The following is an 18,193-nucleotide window of genomic DNA, read 5'->3' as shown; positions in this document are numbered from 1 at the left end:
TGTGTGTGTGTGTGTCTGTGTGTGTGTTTCACATTTAGCTCAGTGGACACCCTTCAGAGATTCATTGTGGTGATTTTCAGGTCAAAGTGCAGCAATGTGAGCTCGGAAAATCCCATCTTAAACATCAGATTTCAAAAATAACACTGAAGCAGCAAGTACAATAAATTGCCATATTTTCTGCTAAGTTGTATTGCAAATGGAGTTTGGAATGTAATTTAAATTGGAATTTAATATGACATACTCGTGCTGTCAGCCAAAGGACAGCTGGTAATGTGAAAGGAGAAGAGCAGACTTTAATCATAGCGCTGGCATCAGCCTGCTATCGATTCCCCATGCATCATGTTTTATCATGGCAAAATTTGATCTGCTTAATGGAGGCCCCAAAGCATTCCAGTAGTCCAGAAGGTGCTTTAGTATAGCTGGGGGACTATTAATAACAGAGCAGAAGTATTATAACTCACTATCTGGCCCGTCAAAACATGACAAAAGACTTAACGTATAGGATATGCTGTGAAGATCTCACCAGCATGGACAGATGAAACATTTTCTTACAGTGAGAGTTTTTGACCATGTTCTGTCAAAACAAGTTTTTTAAGAACAAAAAGACAGATTTTCTGTTCCTAAACAAAGCTGTATGGAATTCTGGAAACTGACTACTTCAGTTACTTTCCTGATTCAAAGGTCTCTGTTTCTTTCCTCATCCTTCACTCATTTAGCTGACTGTCTTCCACTTTGTCTTCACTTTATCCAGTATTTTTCTTTTTCTTCTTTTTCTATCTTATGACTGATGCCCAGCTTCTGCCTTATCTCTATAGAGTTAGGATTCCCTGACAACAGTTGGCATGGCAGTGTCTGTTATCATGTTTATCTGCTGCTTCTGCGGCTGCCACTGCCGTCACTCACTTTGAGTCAGTGGTGACAGTCATGGTGTTTTAGAGGAGGGATATGTTGTTGGGGGTTCCCAGCACATGATACAGTTTTATACAAGCATTTCTAGAAGGCTAACACAAAGTACATTTGACTGAAGTCTAATAAGAATGCCTACATGAGAGTTAGCTCTACTCTATATTACTACTATAAGTGCTACATTCACACAATGTCAGCAGAACAAGAAAAAAGGATCATGTCTGTAAGTTTGTAGTTTGCTTCTTAGAACACCATCTGGATTCCAGTGGTCACACACTGCATGTCAGTTGTAACTGCACTCCATTAGTTACTAGTAACTATTTTGTAGTTACTAGTAAATTGCAAATTTTTGCCATTGAAATATATTATTATATTGAATATGGGGCTCTGCAGTTCAGATATCACATATTCATTACTAGGATAGTTACTAGTAACTATTTACATTTTACTAGTATATATTATTTAGATACTAGTACTTATTCGCAAAGTTACTAGTAACTATTCCAAAAGACACAAGTAACATTTGAATTCTAACTAGTAAATTTTCTTTTTCACTAGTGATTCATTATTGTTGTTGTTTCCTGTTTTATTTTGAAAGTCTGTCTCTTGTGTCTTGTTTAACTATACTTCCCGTTGGTGGATTCTTTGTTTCCCTGTCTAAATTTGTTTCACCTGTGTTTAATTATCCTACCACCTGGTGTATTTAAGTCTTTGTCTCTCAGTTGTTTAGTGTCCTTTCATCTGTCATTCTGTGTCAAGCATCCCTGCCTGTTCTTTGTGCCTGTTGAGAATTTATGTTGGATTTTGTCTGATTTCCCTCGCCTGGATTGTGTATTTGTTTGATTGTTGACTTTGTGTTCTGCCTTCTCCCCTTTTGGATTTATGCTGTTTTTGGACTGCTTTCCAGTTTTGACCTGTATGCCTTTACCCTGCAACGTAAGCCAATGTACCGTTTTGATTTAATTATTAAAACTATTTAAACAGATCGGCTCAGCCTGGTGTCTGCATTTTGGGTCCTATCCCTGGTTTACTGTGTCTATGCTTGGCTGATCCTGACAGTTACCAATGACAACTTTGGGTCACCATTGGAATCTATTTTTAACTGGTATGAATCCAAGTTGACGACAAAGTTTTCAGAGGCTCCTTTCAAGCCTATAGGTGGCGGCTACTTGATACTTTTCAGTGAAAAATTTTCAGTGGCTTGTTTTGAAGCAGTGTGCCATCATTATGCTTGTGCCGCTTTCCCAAACAGATGCACAAACACCATCACCACTTATCCCACCTTTTCCAGAATTTTCATTCCACATATCTCTCTGGTGGCATTTTCTGCCAAACAAGGCAGACGATCCCGCTGCATCTTTGCACGCTTTGTTTTGACATGACAGCCACACCAAGTTGTTATTGCCATGAAAGTCCCTGGCAGGTGTCAAATGATGTCGAAACATCTGCCATGCAACTTTTCCTCCAACCTCACCAACTCTTTTTGATTTCAAAACTTTCTATTTTTGTCCTTTGAGCCTCCTATGCTTTTCTCCTCCGCCCCTGTCTTCCGCCTCTCATTCCTCCCGCTGATAGCTGTCTCACTGTTGCCACAAAATTGCTGATCTCCCCCACCTCGCCTATACCCTCCTTTTGTTTCCAGAATATTCTCCTCCTCCTCCTCCTCCTCCTCCTCCTCCTCCTCCTCTACCTTTTCTGGCTCAATCCCCATTAGGGTTTGCCTAGTGAGCTAGAAGGTGACGGACTATAAATCTCAGACAAAAATGAAATATGTGTAGGTGTAAATTTTGCGGATCCAGTCACAACAATACACACTGTCTCAATATTTTGTCATGTGTGGCCAGACAGCTTGTGAGTTCAGCGTGTAGAAGTGTCTGATTTAAGAGGATTTCGGGCAGACTGCTGACGTGGCACAGTGCAACATCAGCAGTCCAAAATACTGTATGCCTTAACTAAAATTTAAACAAGCTTTTCCTTGAATTGCAGTTTGAAGTTTAAATTGACATTTCCCTCTGTTATAACACAGTCAGCAAAATCCAATGTCAACATAAAAGCACAAACAACTTTGATTTTGCTGTGGATTCATCATTCAAACATGAAAGATATGTTGAATGTGGATGCGTTAGTAGACAGTCCTCAGCTTGAGACCGCCACTGCTGCCTGAAATTATAGTAGACTTGCTTCATTTTAATCACCTTTCCTTTCCCCTCCCCTCTTTATTTCCTTTATTCCTCTCCTTGTCTGTAATTCCTCTTATGTTTGAATATTCCCTCTCCTCTCCTCTCCTCTCCTCACCTATCCTGTCCTTGAGAAAGCAGCTGATATGAAATGAAATACCTTTCTGAGAAGCTAAATAAGAAATCTGAATATCAAAGAGTGTGTCTGTGTGGACATCTGGCCACTGTTGCCTTACCGTGTGGGATTCTGAACCTCTCTCCATTCATCTCTCCAGGTGGTGTCCATGGGTCTGTACCTGGGGGAGAAAGCCTATCTAAGGAGCAGCTGGAACATTCTAGATGGTTTCCTCGTGTTTGTGTCTCTGATTGACATTGTGGTGTCAATGGCAGGTGGGGCTAAGATTCTGGGCGTTCTCCGTGTTCTCAGGCTGCTCAGGACGCTACGCCCCCTCAGGTTAGGAGGACAAACTGTTATGTTACAGCATGATTAGTTGGGATTGTTTTGTTTTTTGTTTTGACATTTTGGGACTTTAGATTAAATTGAGGAGATCTGTACCACTCATGTTAGCTTAGCTTAGCAGAAAGACTGGAAATGGGAGTAAACAGCTAGCCCGACTCTGTTCAAAGGCAGTAAACTCCACCTAACAGCACTTCACCTGCTCTCTGAGCAGTTGCCAGGCAACCAGTTAAGACTCCACTTACTGGTCCCAGCCAAAAAATAGTCTAGCACATAACATTCTATAAAACAGCAAATTGTCATTTTTACATATTAGATATGGATTAAACAAAAATTTAATTAGTGAGATTTAAAGGTGCTGGTAGGTGAATTTTATCACCATTAGACCCAAGCTAGCTGTTCTCAGTTCCCAGAGTTTGTGTTGATATCTGCTACTTGCAATAGCTTCATATTTACAATTTTTACCGTACATACATCTAACTCTTCATCGCAAAACACACAAAACATCAAACTATTCCTTTAAGAGTGTCAGTCTGCCACATTCTGTAGTATCCTGGAAAGCAGTGCATACAGGCATACAACAGGCACCTATGTACTCTGTAGTGAGCAAATGTAATGTTCAAAATCAATCTTTCTGCTGTTTTGAATTTAATGATATCGTTCTATAAATATTACTATATTTATCAAATATTTAAAGGTTCTAGTGGTGAGGGTTATGAATTGCAACCAGTGGCTCACGTGAAATGATTAAAGGGGACAGGAAAGCCGTTTTGCTTCACAAAATTAGGTTAATTTTTTTGTTGTTACAAGGTATTCAAATAAAACTGAGCTGAGAGTGGAAATTCACTCTTTAGTTGAGCAATTCAACTAAACAACTCAGAAACATATGGAACTTGTGTCTAGGGGTGGCAAGTTGACAGTTGGTTTGAGCCAAAAAAGTAGGGGAACACTGTGCATTCATGCAGTGTCGGAATAATCAGAATCTTTTTTAACTCTTTAAATCTTTATTAACTTAAGAGCACATGAACACACACTGGGAAATGGGACCATCTGGGGAGCATGTGAACGCACTGTGAGCTGCTGGCTGCAGTTTGCAACCCTCACCACTAGATGCCACTAAAATTCACACATTGAAACTTTAAGACTGTGGGCCTTTCCTTTTGTGCCTCCTCGAGCCTGTGACCCAGAAATCGATCTCAACGTGCCATCGTGAAGGACATCTCAATTCCAAAAATGCACCTCAAGGAGCGCTAAATGCTGTGTCATTTCGTCAGGGGACTGATGATGAAACGCTCACCTCATCAGGCTGAGGGCTGAAATGATCTCCTGTTTACAGACAAAGGGCTCACTGCCAAGAAAAAGTTAGGCCTACTGTATTTCTGTGTAGTGAATGAGAACTGTGATCTGACTGTTTTCAACAGATGCTATGTTTATTGGAACCTGGAGATGTTTCTACAAGTTATAATGTTGACAGACATGTTTCTGGATTGTGAAGACATCATCCGTCACAGCTCAAACAGTGGACAGATGATGAAGCTGTTCAGCATGTCATATTTGAAGGCTCGTTAAATGCCTGTTTCCCCGACTCTTCCCTCCTCGCGCCTCCTCCTCGACTCCTCAAGCTCACATCTCGGACTAAGTTGCGCCGCGAGGAGTAGAGGATGGAGGAGGCACACATTTGGGAAATGAGAAAGGCCCAGTGTTCCCCAACCTTTTTGGCTCAAACCAACTGTCAACTTGCCACCACTAGACACAGGTTACATACCTATGTTTCGGAGTTGTGAGCAATTCAACTAAAGAGTGAATTTCCACTCACAGCTCAGTCTTATTTGAATAACTTGTAACAACTTAAATATGTAAAATTGTCCGTTAACAAAAAGCAAAGAGAAAAGCAATTTATGGAAAAACAAACCAAATTTTGAAAAAAAACTGCTTTGCTCTCGCCTTTAATCATTTCATGACACTTAAGATTTGTCTTGCGATCCCACTGCTTTAAGATGTGTTTTTAACCATTTAGTGCCAGACATCTGACAAATCAGTTGAGAAAATAGCTGAGATAGAAGCAGTTGATGAACTAGAGTGCAATTTCCCTTTCTTTTTATCTTTCATTCTCTCTCTCTCTCTCTCTCTGCATTGCTTTCTCTTCTCCAGGGTGATCAGCAGGGCTCCAGGGCTGAAACTGGTAGTGGAGACCCTCATCACATCCCTCAAGCCAATCGGCAACATCGTCCTCATCTGCTGTGCCTTCTTCATCATCTTTGGCATTCTTGGTGTTCAGGTAGACAACATCAAATATAGATTTATATGTTCTCCACCTTTGTCCTTTTTTTTTTATTAATCATGGGATCTCAGTATGAGGACTCTTATACATTTTAATAGTACCTGAGATTGTAAAACTATTTCAAATATAATATGACCTAACAAATCTACTGCTATACTATCAATCGCCCTATTAAGTATTAATACACATTAGAATTAAAGCAGGTACAAATATGCTTTCTGGGCCACAAATTAAGCTCTTAACTTCCATCTAGAACTAAAACTAAAACTAAGAAATGGACGTGAACGAACAAGAGATGAGGCTGGGTGGTTGTGTTTGCACCCTTAATGAAATAACATTCTCATGGCTAAGAAGGCTAATTAGAGCAAAGTCCAACAGGAAGAGGTTTAATGGTAACATATCACCATTCCCGCCAAAACAAAGTACAAGCTGAGTTAGAGGTGGAGTTTTCTCCACCTTATTTGTCCTTTACAGGCAAATGTACTGTACATTTTGTAATTAACTGAAAACACAGACAAAGGTAGGTAAATCCCAAATGTTTTCATTGCCATTCAAATGACAGAGTTTCTCAATACATAATATATAAACAGTATATACTCTATCAATTTATATATCATATTGTATCTACGCAATACAAACAAAAAAACAATACATCCCTCAATAAGTCTCCTTCGCTAAATTATCAGAAATGGCTCATAAAACTATAGTATGTGTCAGTATTAACAATATCTGCACAATAGGCTATATGTCATAAGTCTTGCAAAGGTGTAGCTGATGTGGTTTTCCCATTTTTATTTCATTAGTGCAGCGCTGTGCATTATTCTTTTGCATCTAGATGTCAATCTCACCTTGTTCTTTCCCAAATCATTTCATGTTTTTATTCTCTCTGCATCCGCCATTATTTTGAGTATTATTTCACTCACTCCCTCTTTGATGTGTTCAGAATTAAAAACATCTTCTCAGGAGGAAAACCACACTGTAAATATCAAGTGTTTTTGCAGTCCTCAGTTAGGCTTCACCCACACACTAGTTACAGACGCTAATTATGAAATTACTTCAAAAGCTGCATGAAAGATGTGGCTACACAAAAGTGTTGTAATGACTTCATCAAAATGTATCTTTGTGCTCGTCTCTCTTATTTCCCTCTCCATGTGTGTGTTTTTTCCCCAGCTCTTCAAAGGAAAGTTCTACTACTGTGTGGGTTTCGATGTGAAGAACATCACTAACAAATCAGACTGTCTGGCTGCCAACTATCGATGGGTTCACCACAAATATAACTTTGACAACCTTGGACAGGTACAAGAGATAAAAAATATTAAAATAAAATATTTCCTGTCCAGATCATTTTGAACATACATTCTGGATGTAAACATAAACAATGTTGCACGTATTCATAAAAATATTAATGATTAACACACTCTATAGGACTGAATTTCTCCTGTACTGTGTAGTGCAAGAGGGATAACTAAAAAACATATGATTGAAAGTAAACCACACATAGGCTATTACACAAGAAATGCTTCGAAATCTAGGAAGATAAAATAATTGTTATAAATGAGTTTAAAACTAAATAACAATTTGTGTATGTTTTGTGTGTGTGTGTCTCCTCTAGGCTCTAATGTCCCTGTTTGTACTCGCCTCAAAAGACGGCTGGGTCAACATCATGTACCATGGACTGGATGCAGTGGGAATAGACCAGCAGGTACATATTGCAGGCGTACGGTTAACAAAACGGGTACTATCTTGTGTAAGTACACATATGTATAATACACAGTCACATGCTGACAGTCCTGTATCCATCTAGTTCTCACCACTTATTTGGTTATATTAGTAGAGCAAAGTAAACCACATGCCTAGGTCTCCAGTCACATCCTGCAGCTCTTTCTAGGGAATCCCATGTGTTCAAGACCAGATGGAGTATGAAATCCATCCTTCTGGTCACTCCAGGATCTCCACACAGTTGGATCACCAAACCACCGGAACTAGCTCCAATAGAAGAATATCCACTCTTTGCCTTATTCTTAAAGTTGAGAGAAAACGGAATGGCCTAGTGGTATAAGATTCCAGCTGGGGGGGCCTTTGCTGCATGTCATCCTCTTTAGCTGCCGTATTCTCTTGTCAAAACTGCTTGCCAGCTAGGTTGAAGTGAGAAAGGAGACAGGCGCTGTTAACACAGATTCACGCAAATGCTAAAATAATGTGCTATCGTATCAACGTAAACTGCTTCATTTGGGGGTATCAACTCACTCACAATTTGGAGAGAAGACTGATATTAAAAGGCTAAAATAGGGCAGAGCTACCCTACACAGATTAGGAAAACTGTGGTCACCTCCATGGGCAAGACTTGACAGGAGAACTTGCAAGTTTAGAATTCCGGTAAACTTCCCTTTAACCTCACAGATCATGCATACATTTACACACATGACATCTAAGTCCAAAAACACAAAGAACAGTACTCTTCTAAAGTGGCTAGAAAGTGAACTAATTCCCTTTAGAATTTATTTTATTTCAAAATCTATCAGGGAATCTATTCAAAAGAAGGCATCATTGTGGAAGATTCAGTTTCCCCACATCAGGGAGAAACCTCACTGCAGTTCAACATGGCTCTGAATGACTAATCTCATTTGCACTCCACCCTGTGCTTTCAACACTCAACTCTCCTCCAAATTGAAAATCTGACTCTCATCTCCGGTTTTATTGCACCCGAACTTGATTTTTGTTTTGTAATGACTCTCTGCAATAACTACCTTCACACCCAATCATCCAGATATTTTCTTCATATTGTCTCTGTCTTTTCTTCTCTTCCACTTTCATCCTCTCTTACAAGTGGCAGCTCAAGGATTTTTGGACTGTAGTGGAGTCTTATATTAATATTTCAAACAACAACAATAGATTAGTTCCCCTCAATCACTACTTATTACATTTATAACAATGATAAACTAATCCAGACATTGCAGAGAATAAACTAATATTCAAACAGCACTTTCCAGATATTATTGCATTTTCTTATCAGCCTAAGTCACAGTAGCTGTCTAGATTTATCTATCTTTATTAATTCTATTTACCATTTCTGAACAAGATGTAAGTCTACATATTTAAAGATTAGCCTTAAATGTATATCCTGCACTTAACCATACCAGTAGCTCCATCCTTAATTTGTGCAGGGTCGCAGGGGCCGGACAGGTAATTAACCATTACCAGTTCATTTAATCTGTATATTTTCCAAAGCAGGAGAACATACAAACTCCTGGAAACTCTGCTTTCACATTTCACAACAGGTGAAATTTTGTTACATCTCTGCGATGTTCATCTCTCTAGGTTCCTTGTTGTTTTCATCCCACGTGAAACCCACTGGTTGTGTTCTTTTTAATATTAACAACCACAACGTCCCCATTTCAAGTTCGGCTGGGAACCTTTGCTGCCCGTCATTCCGCATTGTCATTCCCCTCCTTTCCTGTTATAGTTTTACTACAATCTATCTAATAGTCATGAAAATTCAAATAAGAATTGTATATTAGTGTACACCAATACACATCATGTTCTTTACGTTGTCTACTACCATTTTACTTGCTATCCACTGTCCTATTAATAAATGTTAAAAAAAGGCCCAAAAGATATCTTAAAAAATGACTAGCTCAAATAACTGTCAACCTCCACTGAATGCCATCGATTAAGACAAGCATGCTGTTGTTGGCTTGGAGGTTTCAGTTGGTGGTTGCTACCTTGAGCTCCCTCAAGGCTCCTTCAGTGTTTCTTACCCACTCGGCCTTCAGCATCTTGTAAATCCACTCATTACAACACTTAGACTTTTCTCTCTACCTTTGCTTATCTCTTCTCCATTGTCCATTCGTCTCTCATCTGATATCATGTTCTCTTCACATTTCTTGGTGATATTCCCTGCCAGTTCTCACTTTTGGCTTCCTCACTTCCCTTCACCTACACTACAATTGTCCCAGTAATTGTCTCATCTCTTTTTCTCTGTTCACTTTGTTCTCCTTGCCTCCTCCAGCCGGTTACCAACAACAACCCATGGATGCTGCTGTACTTCATCTCCTTCCTCCTGATTGTCAGCTTCTTCGTCCTCAACATGTTCGTGGGTGTAGTGGTGGAAAACTTCCACAAGTGTCGCCAGCACCAGGAGGTGGAGGAGGCCAGGCGACGAGAGGAGAAACGCCAGCGTCGCATGGAGAAGAAGAGGAGAAGTAAGAAGGGTGAAAAGCAGGAAGGAGGGAAGAAGAATCAGCAATTCAAGTGAAAGAAGACAAGGATTAGGAAAGAAAAATTGGAGTGAAACTCAAAAATGAATGCAGAGTTGGGAGAGGAGGAAGGAAAGAGGAGGAGATGGATGGAAAGAGTAAAAAGAAATAAGCATATATTGTAGGGAGAAGGTCAGATGGAGAGATTAACCTCCTGGGAGGGGAAGAGGAGAGCAAAGACTGAGTGGAGGGAGGAAAAGATGATGAAGGGATGGGAGATCTTTTGGAAAGAGGAATAGAGGGACTTGATTAATCTAGAGAGGAAATGTGGAGAAAATAGATTAAATTAGATTAAATTTATGGTATAGAAATATCCATCCATCCATCCATCCATCGTCAACCGCTTATCCTGCGTACAGGGTCGCGGGGGTGCTGGAGCCTATCCCAGCTCACATTGGGCGAAAGGTGGGGTACACCCTGGACTGATCGCCAGTCCATCGCAGGGCGTATAGAAATATATCTATACAAATTACTAATTTCTTTTCTAATAAATGTTTGTTTAGCGCTTCAGAATAAAATGTCATCCAGCAAGTTAATTAATATGTAAAATAATAATAAGTAACACTTGACTCGAAGCTTTGGGGAGACTAGTCTTTGCTGAGTAAAATCCAAATGGCATGTGTCCAAGACTTGATATTTTATATTACAAATCCTCAGTGATATCACTCTGAATCATTATTTCAACTCATTTAAAGCTACTTAACCTAATTCTCGCGTTTATCAAACTTTTAAATACATATTATATCACAGTTTTATCTCCCTCTCTGCCTTATGTTCATTTACTCTGCCCTCGTGTTTTACTCCTTTTTTAACACCTTGCATTGCATTCTCCACGCTCTTCTCATTTCTTAAACCAAATATCTTTCTCCCTCTTTTTCATATCTCATTTACCTTTGATCTTTTCCCTCTTGTCCTCCTTTTTCCTCGATTATGTGCTTTCATTTCCCCATTCATCTCCACCTACTCCCTTTTTCTCCCATCCTCCTTTTTCCATCTGGCTATTCCTTTACATCAATGTTTTTCCTGCTTTCTCACAAACCCAAATCCCTCCTTGCCTTGTTTTTCCTCTTCCTTCTTTACCTGTTCTCTGTCCAGAGGCCCAGAAGCTGCCCTACTACGCATCCTATGGTCCGGCCCGGTTGGCTATCCACACTCTTTGTACCAGCCACTACCTGGACCTGGTCATCACCTTTATCATCTGTATCAATGTCATCACCATGTCTCTGGAGCACTACAGCCAGCCACAGGTGACCACACTTCTTGATGAATATGCAGGGATGGTCCTTGTGTGGGTGTTGGAGTGAGACAGACACAGCAGACTTGTTTAAGTGCTTCTGAGTGGGTGGTGATACACCATCTGGGCAGAGTTTTTTAAAAGTGGGCACTCCCAGAGGCAGGCTGCCAACCTATAAGCTCTGAATCAGCTGCAAAAACAGCCAACAACCAAAACATTTACCCATGTGCTGGATTATAAACAATCTGGCAGATTGGGGTATTTTTAGAGACAGAGATGCTCTTGAGGCTGAAAACAAATTCAGTATGAGTTAAACGACCATACTACTATATCCTGATACAAATACTTTATTGTCCTCTTGGGAAAATGTGCCTTAGGCTTTGCGTGAGCCAACGTCCTAACAAAGCTGTGCCACCAGATATGATATTTTGAATCAAAAAGTACGATAAATTGGAAACTGTTATCTTTACATCCCAGATGGATGATATCCAAATCAATGACAGTAAGTTATTAGAGCTATTGAAGGTGAGGAAAATGTTTCATGCTGAATGATGCATCTCCGGCTACCTCCATAATTTTGACATAGATTAATCTATAAGGTATTTCTCTCTTAATTATTATCGTTGCAGGAGGAAATGAGATTTCTTCAATAAGATAGAAAAGAAACATAGTAAATGATCCAAAAAAGAGATTTTTTTTATTTTTAAGTTAATAATACCTAATAATATCATTATTTTTCCTAATTTTTTCTCCAAGGTATTTGCTCAAAGGAGCTAATTGTGACTTGTTTGGCCTAAAGGCTTCAGGGTCTCAGTGTTGAAATGAGACTTCACTGATCTTAAATAACGTTATGCTTGTGCTGAGTACAGTATATCTTATGTGGCTAGCTGCAGCTTTACTTTCTCAGTCAGTTTATGCCAGCTTACCAATATTGACACTCCTGGTCAACAACTAATGGACCTGACAGTGTCTATTACATAACAATTCAAATATGTATAGCTAACACTAGATAACTAGCTCAAATACTGTTATGGAGGTTAGCACTACTGCAAGTTGACCGGGGCTGTTCAAATGTCTTAGTAAACCTAGGCTCTAAAAAACTATGACATCACACATTAAATTTCTCCATCTCGTGATTTACATTTTTACCTACATGAGTATTTCAAATCTAACCACACCATCCTTTACAAATTAAGGACAAATATTTATAAATGCTGAAGTGGCAATCAACCTTGTTTGGCTAACATATCATTATCTAAGTTAAGGGAATAGTTCACAATTGTGGGAATTTATGCTTATTTGCATTCTTGATGAGAAGATCAATGCCACCCTCACTTCTGTATACTAACTATGCCAGTTACATTAGCCTAGCATAAAGACTGTCCAAAGGTAAAAAAACAAACTGTAGCCCATCAGTCCCTTTAAAGCTCACACTTATTATATCTCATTTATTTAATAAGTACAAAAACTGAATTGTAAAAGGACAAGTTGTGCTTTCTACGAGCCAAGCTAAATTAGGCTAATCAGATGTTGGTGGCAGATCCACATTCACCGTACAGACATGACTGTGGGATCATTACTCTCACATAACCGTTAGCAACAAAAAAACACACAACAATGATTGTGATAATAAGTTTTAATTATATGTATTAAATATTGCAAGCTTTTGATTCATAAAGTAATTGTCTGTTGGATTCATTAATACCAGTGTGTTAGAAAAAATGTTCTCTGTTCCTCCCAAGAGTCTGACATAATTTAGTTGTCTGTCTCAATTAAGCTCCCTTCTATTAAAAGAGATTCATTGGCAAGATACTTTTCTCACATTGAAAGAACAGATTCACTGAATAACTCTTGTCCCTACTTGCTTTATTTTTTCTCTTCTTCTCTCAACACTCAAGCCTACAAAGATTGTTTTATTGCCATGACAAAAGCAAAGTGTTTATTATATGAACTGTGGTAGAACAAAGGTTTAAGCATTTGTTTATTATATTTAAGATCAAAGATGGGGACAGAGGAAATTAATTTTCTGTTACCCTGGTTTTCTTGGGAGTGGGGGGTGGGAGGGTGTATACTCTGTCCCTGTTCAACCCCGGTTTCTCTCTATCTCAGTCACTGGAGACTACACTCAAGTACTGCAACTACTTCTTCACCTCCACCTTTGTGATCGAGGCCTCTCTAAAGCTGGTGGCCTTTGGCTTTCGACGTTTCTTCAAGGACAGGTACAAAGAAGACACTTCCAGCTCTTTTTAGATTGTATAGATTTGTGTTAATGAGGTGTATGAATGTATGTAATATCTATGTTAGTAGTTGCTGTCTCTGCATCAATACCAGAACGACCTTTGCATATTTAACTAACTATTTCAGTGTTTCCCCTACCATTGTTTGGGTGGCGCCCCCCCAACCCCCATGGAATCTCAGCATATGACAATAATAATGCAATAAACTGTAACACATGGAATATCATGGAATCTGCCAAAATGTTGATGCAGTTTATAAAAATCACGAGTTTCCCTAGCATTATTTGGGGTTTTGCCCATAGCACTTAAGCCAAACGAACAGAAAAACTATGTTTTGGTGCTTACAGGCGCTGCCTCTGTCCTCTCTGCCTCAGCGTTTCAACGTCTCCTTCACACACACACACACACACACACACATGCTGTTATATCGAAGCCAGCGCACTAGCAAGAACTCCTCACTTCAACAAACTCTCAAAAGTGAAACCACATCGGCAGATGCAAGACACAAACCTGCTGTAGACTTTGTGGCTGCGAGGGCGGATTCAGATATTCCATTAAAAAAAAATAAAACAGATACGCCCGGTCAGGCTTTGTAAACAAGAAGGAAAATTTTATTCAACCACCACATGATGAGAACAAAATGTGCTTAAATTGTAAAAACAGAAAACATGGAATTTGGGAATAAATTTAACGCGATCTGGCAACAGATTAAAATGGATTTCACAGGGCTTTATTCATGGCCTTGTCGCCCAAGATCTGAATGTAGCATAACTGTAGCAAGCTTAAGCAGGAGGTTAGCGGTAAAAATTCCATAAGAGGAGAGATTGTGACTGGCCTAAACCGGCAAAAATTAGTGCACCGCGTCTACGACGATTCTATGTATCCGTAGCACGCCCACTCCACGCCACTAGTAGTGTCCCTGAAAAAAATTCTAGGGGAAACACTGTATTTGACAGGTATATTCCACATTCTTAAATATCTTATAGTAGGAGTGTATACAGTTCCCTAATAGGGATGTAAGTGCTTGCATTATCAATTGAACTAGGAGGTAGCTATAAACTTAGGCTGAAACACAAAATGATATGAGTAATATTTGGGATAGATTTGGGATTGGTGCTAAAAGATTACTATGAAGACAAAGCCCTTGCTTTTATTATTTATTTATGTTAAAACTTACACCTACTGTATGGTCATAAACTCATAAACAAGATCACAGATTAAAGTGACAAGCCTCGAATAATTCCATGCCCCTAAAGGTGAATATATAACATCCAGCCACTACGGCACCTTCAACCCTGCCACCTAGAAATGATGCTGTTGTAATAATCATATAAACGATTACCGTCTTTTGAGAAACATAATTGCTGTCTGGATTATGTTCACAGACAAAGGGCCCTATTTTAATGATCTAAGTGCATGTGACATATCCCATTCCCTTTAAAGGAAAATTCGCTTGTACCTTGGTGCATTGCTATTATGACGGATGAATGGCGCATTAGAAAAAACAACATTTGATTGATTGAATTGCAGACTCCCAGCTAAGGGGGGGATATGTGGAAGTGATATACTCTGCAGCTCTGTGGTTCATCAGTGAAGTGTCTGAACTACACTGCAGACGGGAGTCTGTTAAAAGGCATACAGACGCTGTCTCCTCTACGAAACATCTGGATCCTCTCTTAAGAGCATCTTACTATTCACCCCTGAATATTATTTGAGATATTATGTAGATTTTATTATTGCAGCTTCTGCTGCATTTTTGGAATTGTGGGTGTGCTGTTGGTTATTTCTGCCCCACCTTTTCAGAATTTCCTCCAAACTATTTTAATGCTCTTTGCTTGTCGCACCATTTCTTCTTCTCCTCTTGGTCTCCCAACATTTTAGTCATATTATTCATTCTGACGTCGCTGTAATTTCTGTCTTTCACTCAGCTAAATCACTAAAATTAGCAGTAATTAGTAAGTGTCATTTGATGCTTGAAATATATCACATGGTCTCCCTTTTCATTGTTTTTGAATATTTGAAATAGCCAATAAATGTACATGATAAATCTAGGAAGCCGAAAGGGAGTATAAACAAAACATGAAAAAAATTTAAAAAACTGTACATTGGTGAGATAACAGCAATGCGCTGAAAAATCACAAAATATTTTAAAAAGTAGTAACACTTACAAAGTAAACTGACTTGACTATTGGCAAACATTCACAATTATTAATGCTTCTGATGTCAAATTAACCTAACTGCCCACTGACATCTGCTAAACTGAAAATGTTGTAGCCCTGGTGGTATCTCTTGGCATGCCATAAATCAACCTCTTGATCACACACACACACACACACATTCTAGTTAAACTTGAATTTCAAGTAGCAACAGCAGAGAAGAGACCATGTTTGACATGGATGGGCTTTGGATCAGGTAACATCATTCATCATGTCATGTACTGTCAGCATTAGTGGCAGCAGCCAAGATCACATTCAAACATTTCAACAAACAGCTTGTTGTTCAGCCTTGAAATGATAAGATACAAGATTACAAACCCAGGAAGTAATGTTTCTGAAGCTGCAAGGTCTGCATAGCATTGAAGTTGTTCTTCTAGTATTAATATAAATATTCATGACAACAGCAGGCCTTCAGGTAATGGTGGGCTTCTACCAAGTCAGTTGTGGGATCATGCAAATGATGCATTAAGTTGATGTGGAACATTGATATTCATAGAAAAATTAACATAACATAGACCCTGATGTATGCAGCCATCAATTCCTGAGCCACATACTGAGCTAAAAAATGAAATCCATGCTTATTCTCCTGATCATGGTTTACTTTCACTTCAATCTGCCAAATTCTACAAATTATGGCAGATTGAAAAATCATCGTGTGTGTGTGTGTGTGTGTGTGTGTGTGTGTGTGTGTGTGTAGGTGGAACCAGTTGGACCTGGCCATTGTGCTGCTGTCAGTGATGGGCATCACCCTGGAAGAGATTGAGATCAATGCCTCCCTCCCCATCAACCCCACCATCATCAGAATCATGAGGGTACTCAGGATAGCAAGAGGTACACACACACGCACACACACGCACACACACACACACGCGCACACATCCAAAAAAATTTCTACCTCGGTTTCAAAAGCTAACTCGACAAGTGAGCGAGTGTTGAGCATTTATGAGCGCGTAGGAAGGGTCAAGCTCACTCTCGTCACAGCCCTGTGCTTGTGGGATCGCATTTGTGCATGTGGAGCACAAATGCCCCCTCGCAAGGATTATTTTCCGCTTGCGGATACTGTCCTGTGCGCTCGTATCACGTGCACACCCATGGTTTTCATGTGCGTGGCATTTGAGACTAATTGCATGCCATACTTTTTTTACATTTTCAGACTGAGCTCATGTCAATAAATTTTACGGTGGAAACAAGGCTCATTTCTAGTCTTATTGTTGTCTGAATTCTTCCTGAATTAAGGTAAAGCTGATATTCAATTTCAGTCTTTGTTGGCGTCTTCATTTTTAATAACACTCTCATTTGGCACCTCTCTTTTTAATATTCAGACAAAATTAGAGGGCTAGCTCTCTGGGCTGCGCCAATTCCTCTTAACTTTACACTGAGGAGGATAAAGGCTAATTACATCAATCTCACTTAAGTTTCGCCTCTTACCATCACCCTCTGCCCTCCATAATACTGCCCAGGGACGGCTGAGAGGACCCATGGGTAACATGCTAATTAAACAGCAGCTGGTGGTAATTAACAAGCAAGTGGGGTATTTGATGATGAGTGTGAGGGCTACTGGTGACTTATAGTCTTTCCTCTCCTCTCATAACATTCTAACCACTCTGCCTGAATGTTAACTAACTTATAAGGCTGTGGGAAAGAATATTCAAATGTTTCATAATCATCTACTTCTTTCACGTAGCTGAATTGTAAAATTCTACCGAACAAAAGGAGAGATTCAGATGCTCTGGTTAAATATGTTTAATTTATACTCATCTTGCTACTTTTTGTTGTTTTACATAAGCAACACAATACTTATTTCACCTACAGTGTGTTATAATGACTATATTACATTTAATACTTTCATGTTAGTTATTTCCAAAAGCAAGGGCCATGACATTAGCTAACTGTATTATGATGTGAGTTTACAGGTTAGTGCATAAATGTTTGCATTTCCACTACATCCTTGCAACCTTGCAGATTTGTTAAATTAGGCTGTTGTTAGGCATAATGTTTAGGCACAGTAAGAATCATTGCAGAAGTCCATCTCCCAGGAGGCTTTTTTGCCTGAGTGGCTGTTGCCATTCCCCATCAGAATACTGTCTTGTTTTTTTCTCTCTGCTACCAGCTGCATCATCAGCCATGTTCCTCCAGAAATTGCAGAACTGCTGGGAATTCTGTAGGGTCTCTAATGGAGAGCTGGAAACCTATTCCATTGATCGTTTGTTATCTCTCTCATCCTCTTTCTTTGCCCAGCTCTTATCTATCTTGATCATTCCTTCTCTGTGGTGTTTTTTGTCTCCCTGCCCTTTGTTTTACTTTGTCTCACTCTGTAGGTGTCTGTTATTTATCACCCAAACACTTGTGTCCAGAGTAGCACACAGACACGCATACCTACACTGTTTGTGTGGAAGTTATAGTTGTCTCACCCTGTGATCTCTCTCCAG

At 39.4% G+C, this 18,193-nt stretch overlaps 1 protein-coding gene across 4 annotated transcripts in view; it reads left to right on the top strand.

Annotated features, from left to right (window-relative positions):
• The window catches only part of LOC123969108 (voltage-dependent T-type calcium channel subunit alpha-1I-like), a 232,829-nt gene that overhangs the window by 165,257 nt on the left and 49,379 nt on the right, over positions 1-18,193 (top strand). For all 4 annotated transcript variants that reach the window (XM_046046199.1, XM_046046198.1, XM_046046200.1 and 1 more), the window contains 8 exons: positions 3,359-3,537; positions 5,692-5,818; positions 6,992-7,117; positions 7,434-7,523; positions 9,831-10,023; positions 11,173-11,324; positions 13,421-13,530; positions 16,462-16,595. In XM_046046199.1, coding sequence (XP_045902155.1) covers positions 3,359-3,537; positions 5,692-5,818; positions 6,992-7,117; positions 7,434-7,523; positions 9,831-10,023; positions 11,173-11,324; positions 13,421-13,530; positions 16,462-16,595 — 1,111 coding nt within the window. The remainder of the gene's footprint in view (positions 1-3,358; positions 3,538-5,691; positions 5,819-6,991; positions 7,118-7,433; positions 7,524-9,830; positions 10,024-11,172; positions 11,325-13,420; positions 13,531-16,461; positions 16,596-18,193) is intronic.

The sequence above is a fragment of the Micropterus dolomieu genome, linkage group LG04, assembly GCF_021292245.1.
Source record: "Micropterus dolomieu isolate WLL.071019.BEF.003 ecotype Adirondacks linkage group LG04, ASM2129224v1, whole genome shotgun sequence".
Taxonomy (NCBI): Eukaryota; Metazoa; Chordata; class Actinopteri; order Centrarchiformes; family Centrarchidae; genus Micropterus; species Micropterus dolomieu.
This window is presented reverse-complemented; position numbering and strand designations above follow the sequence as displayed.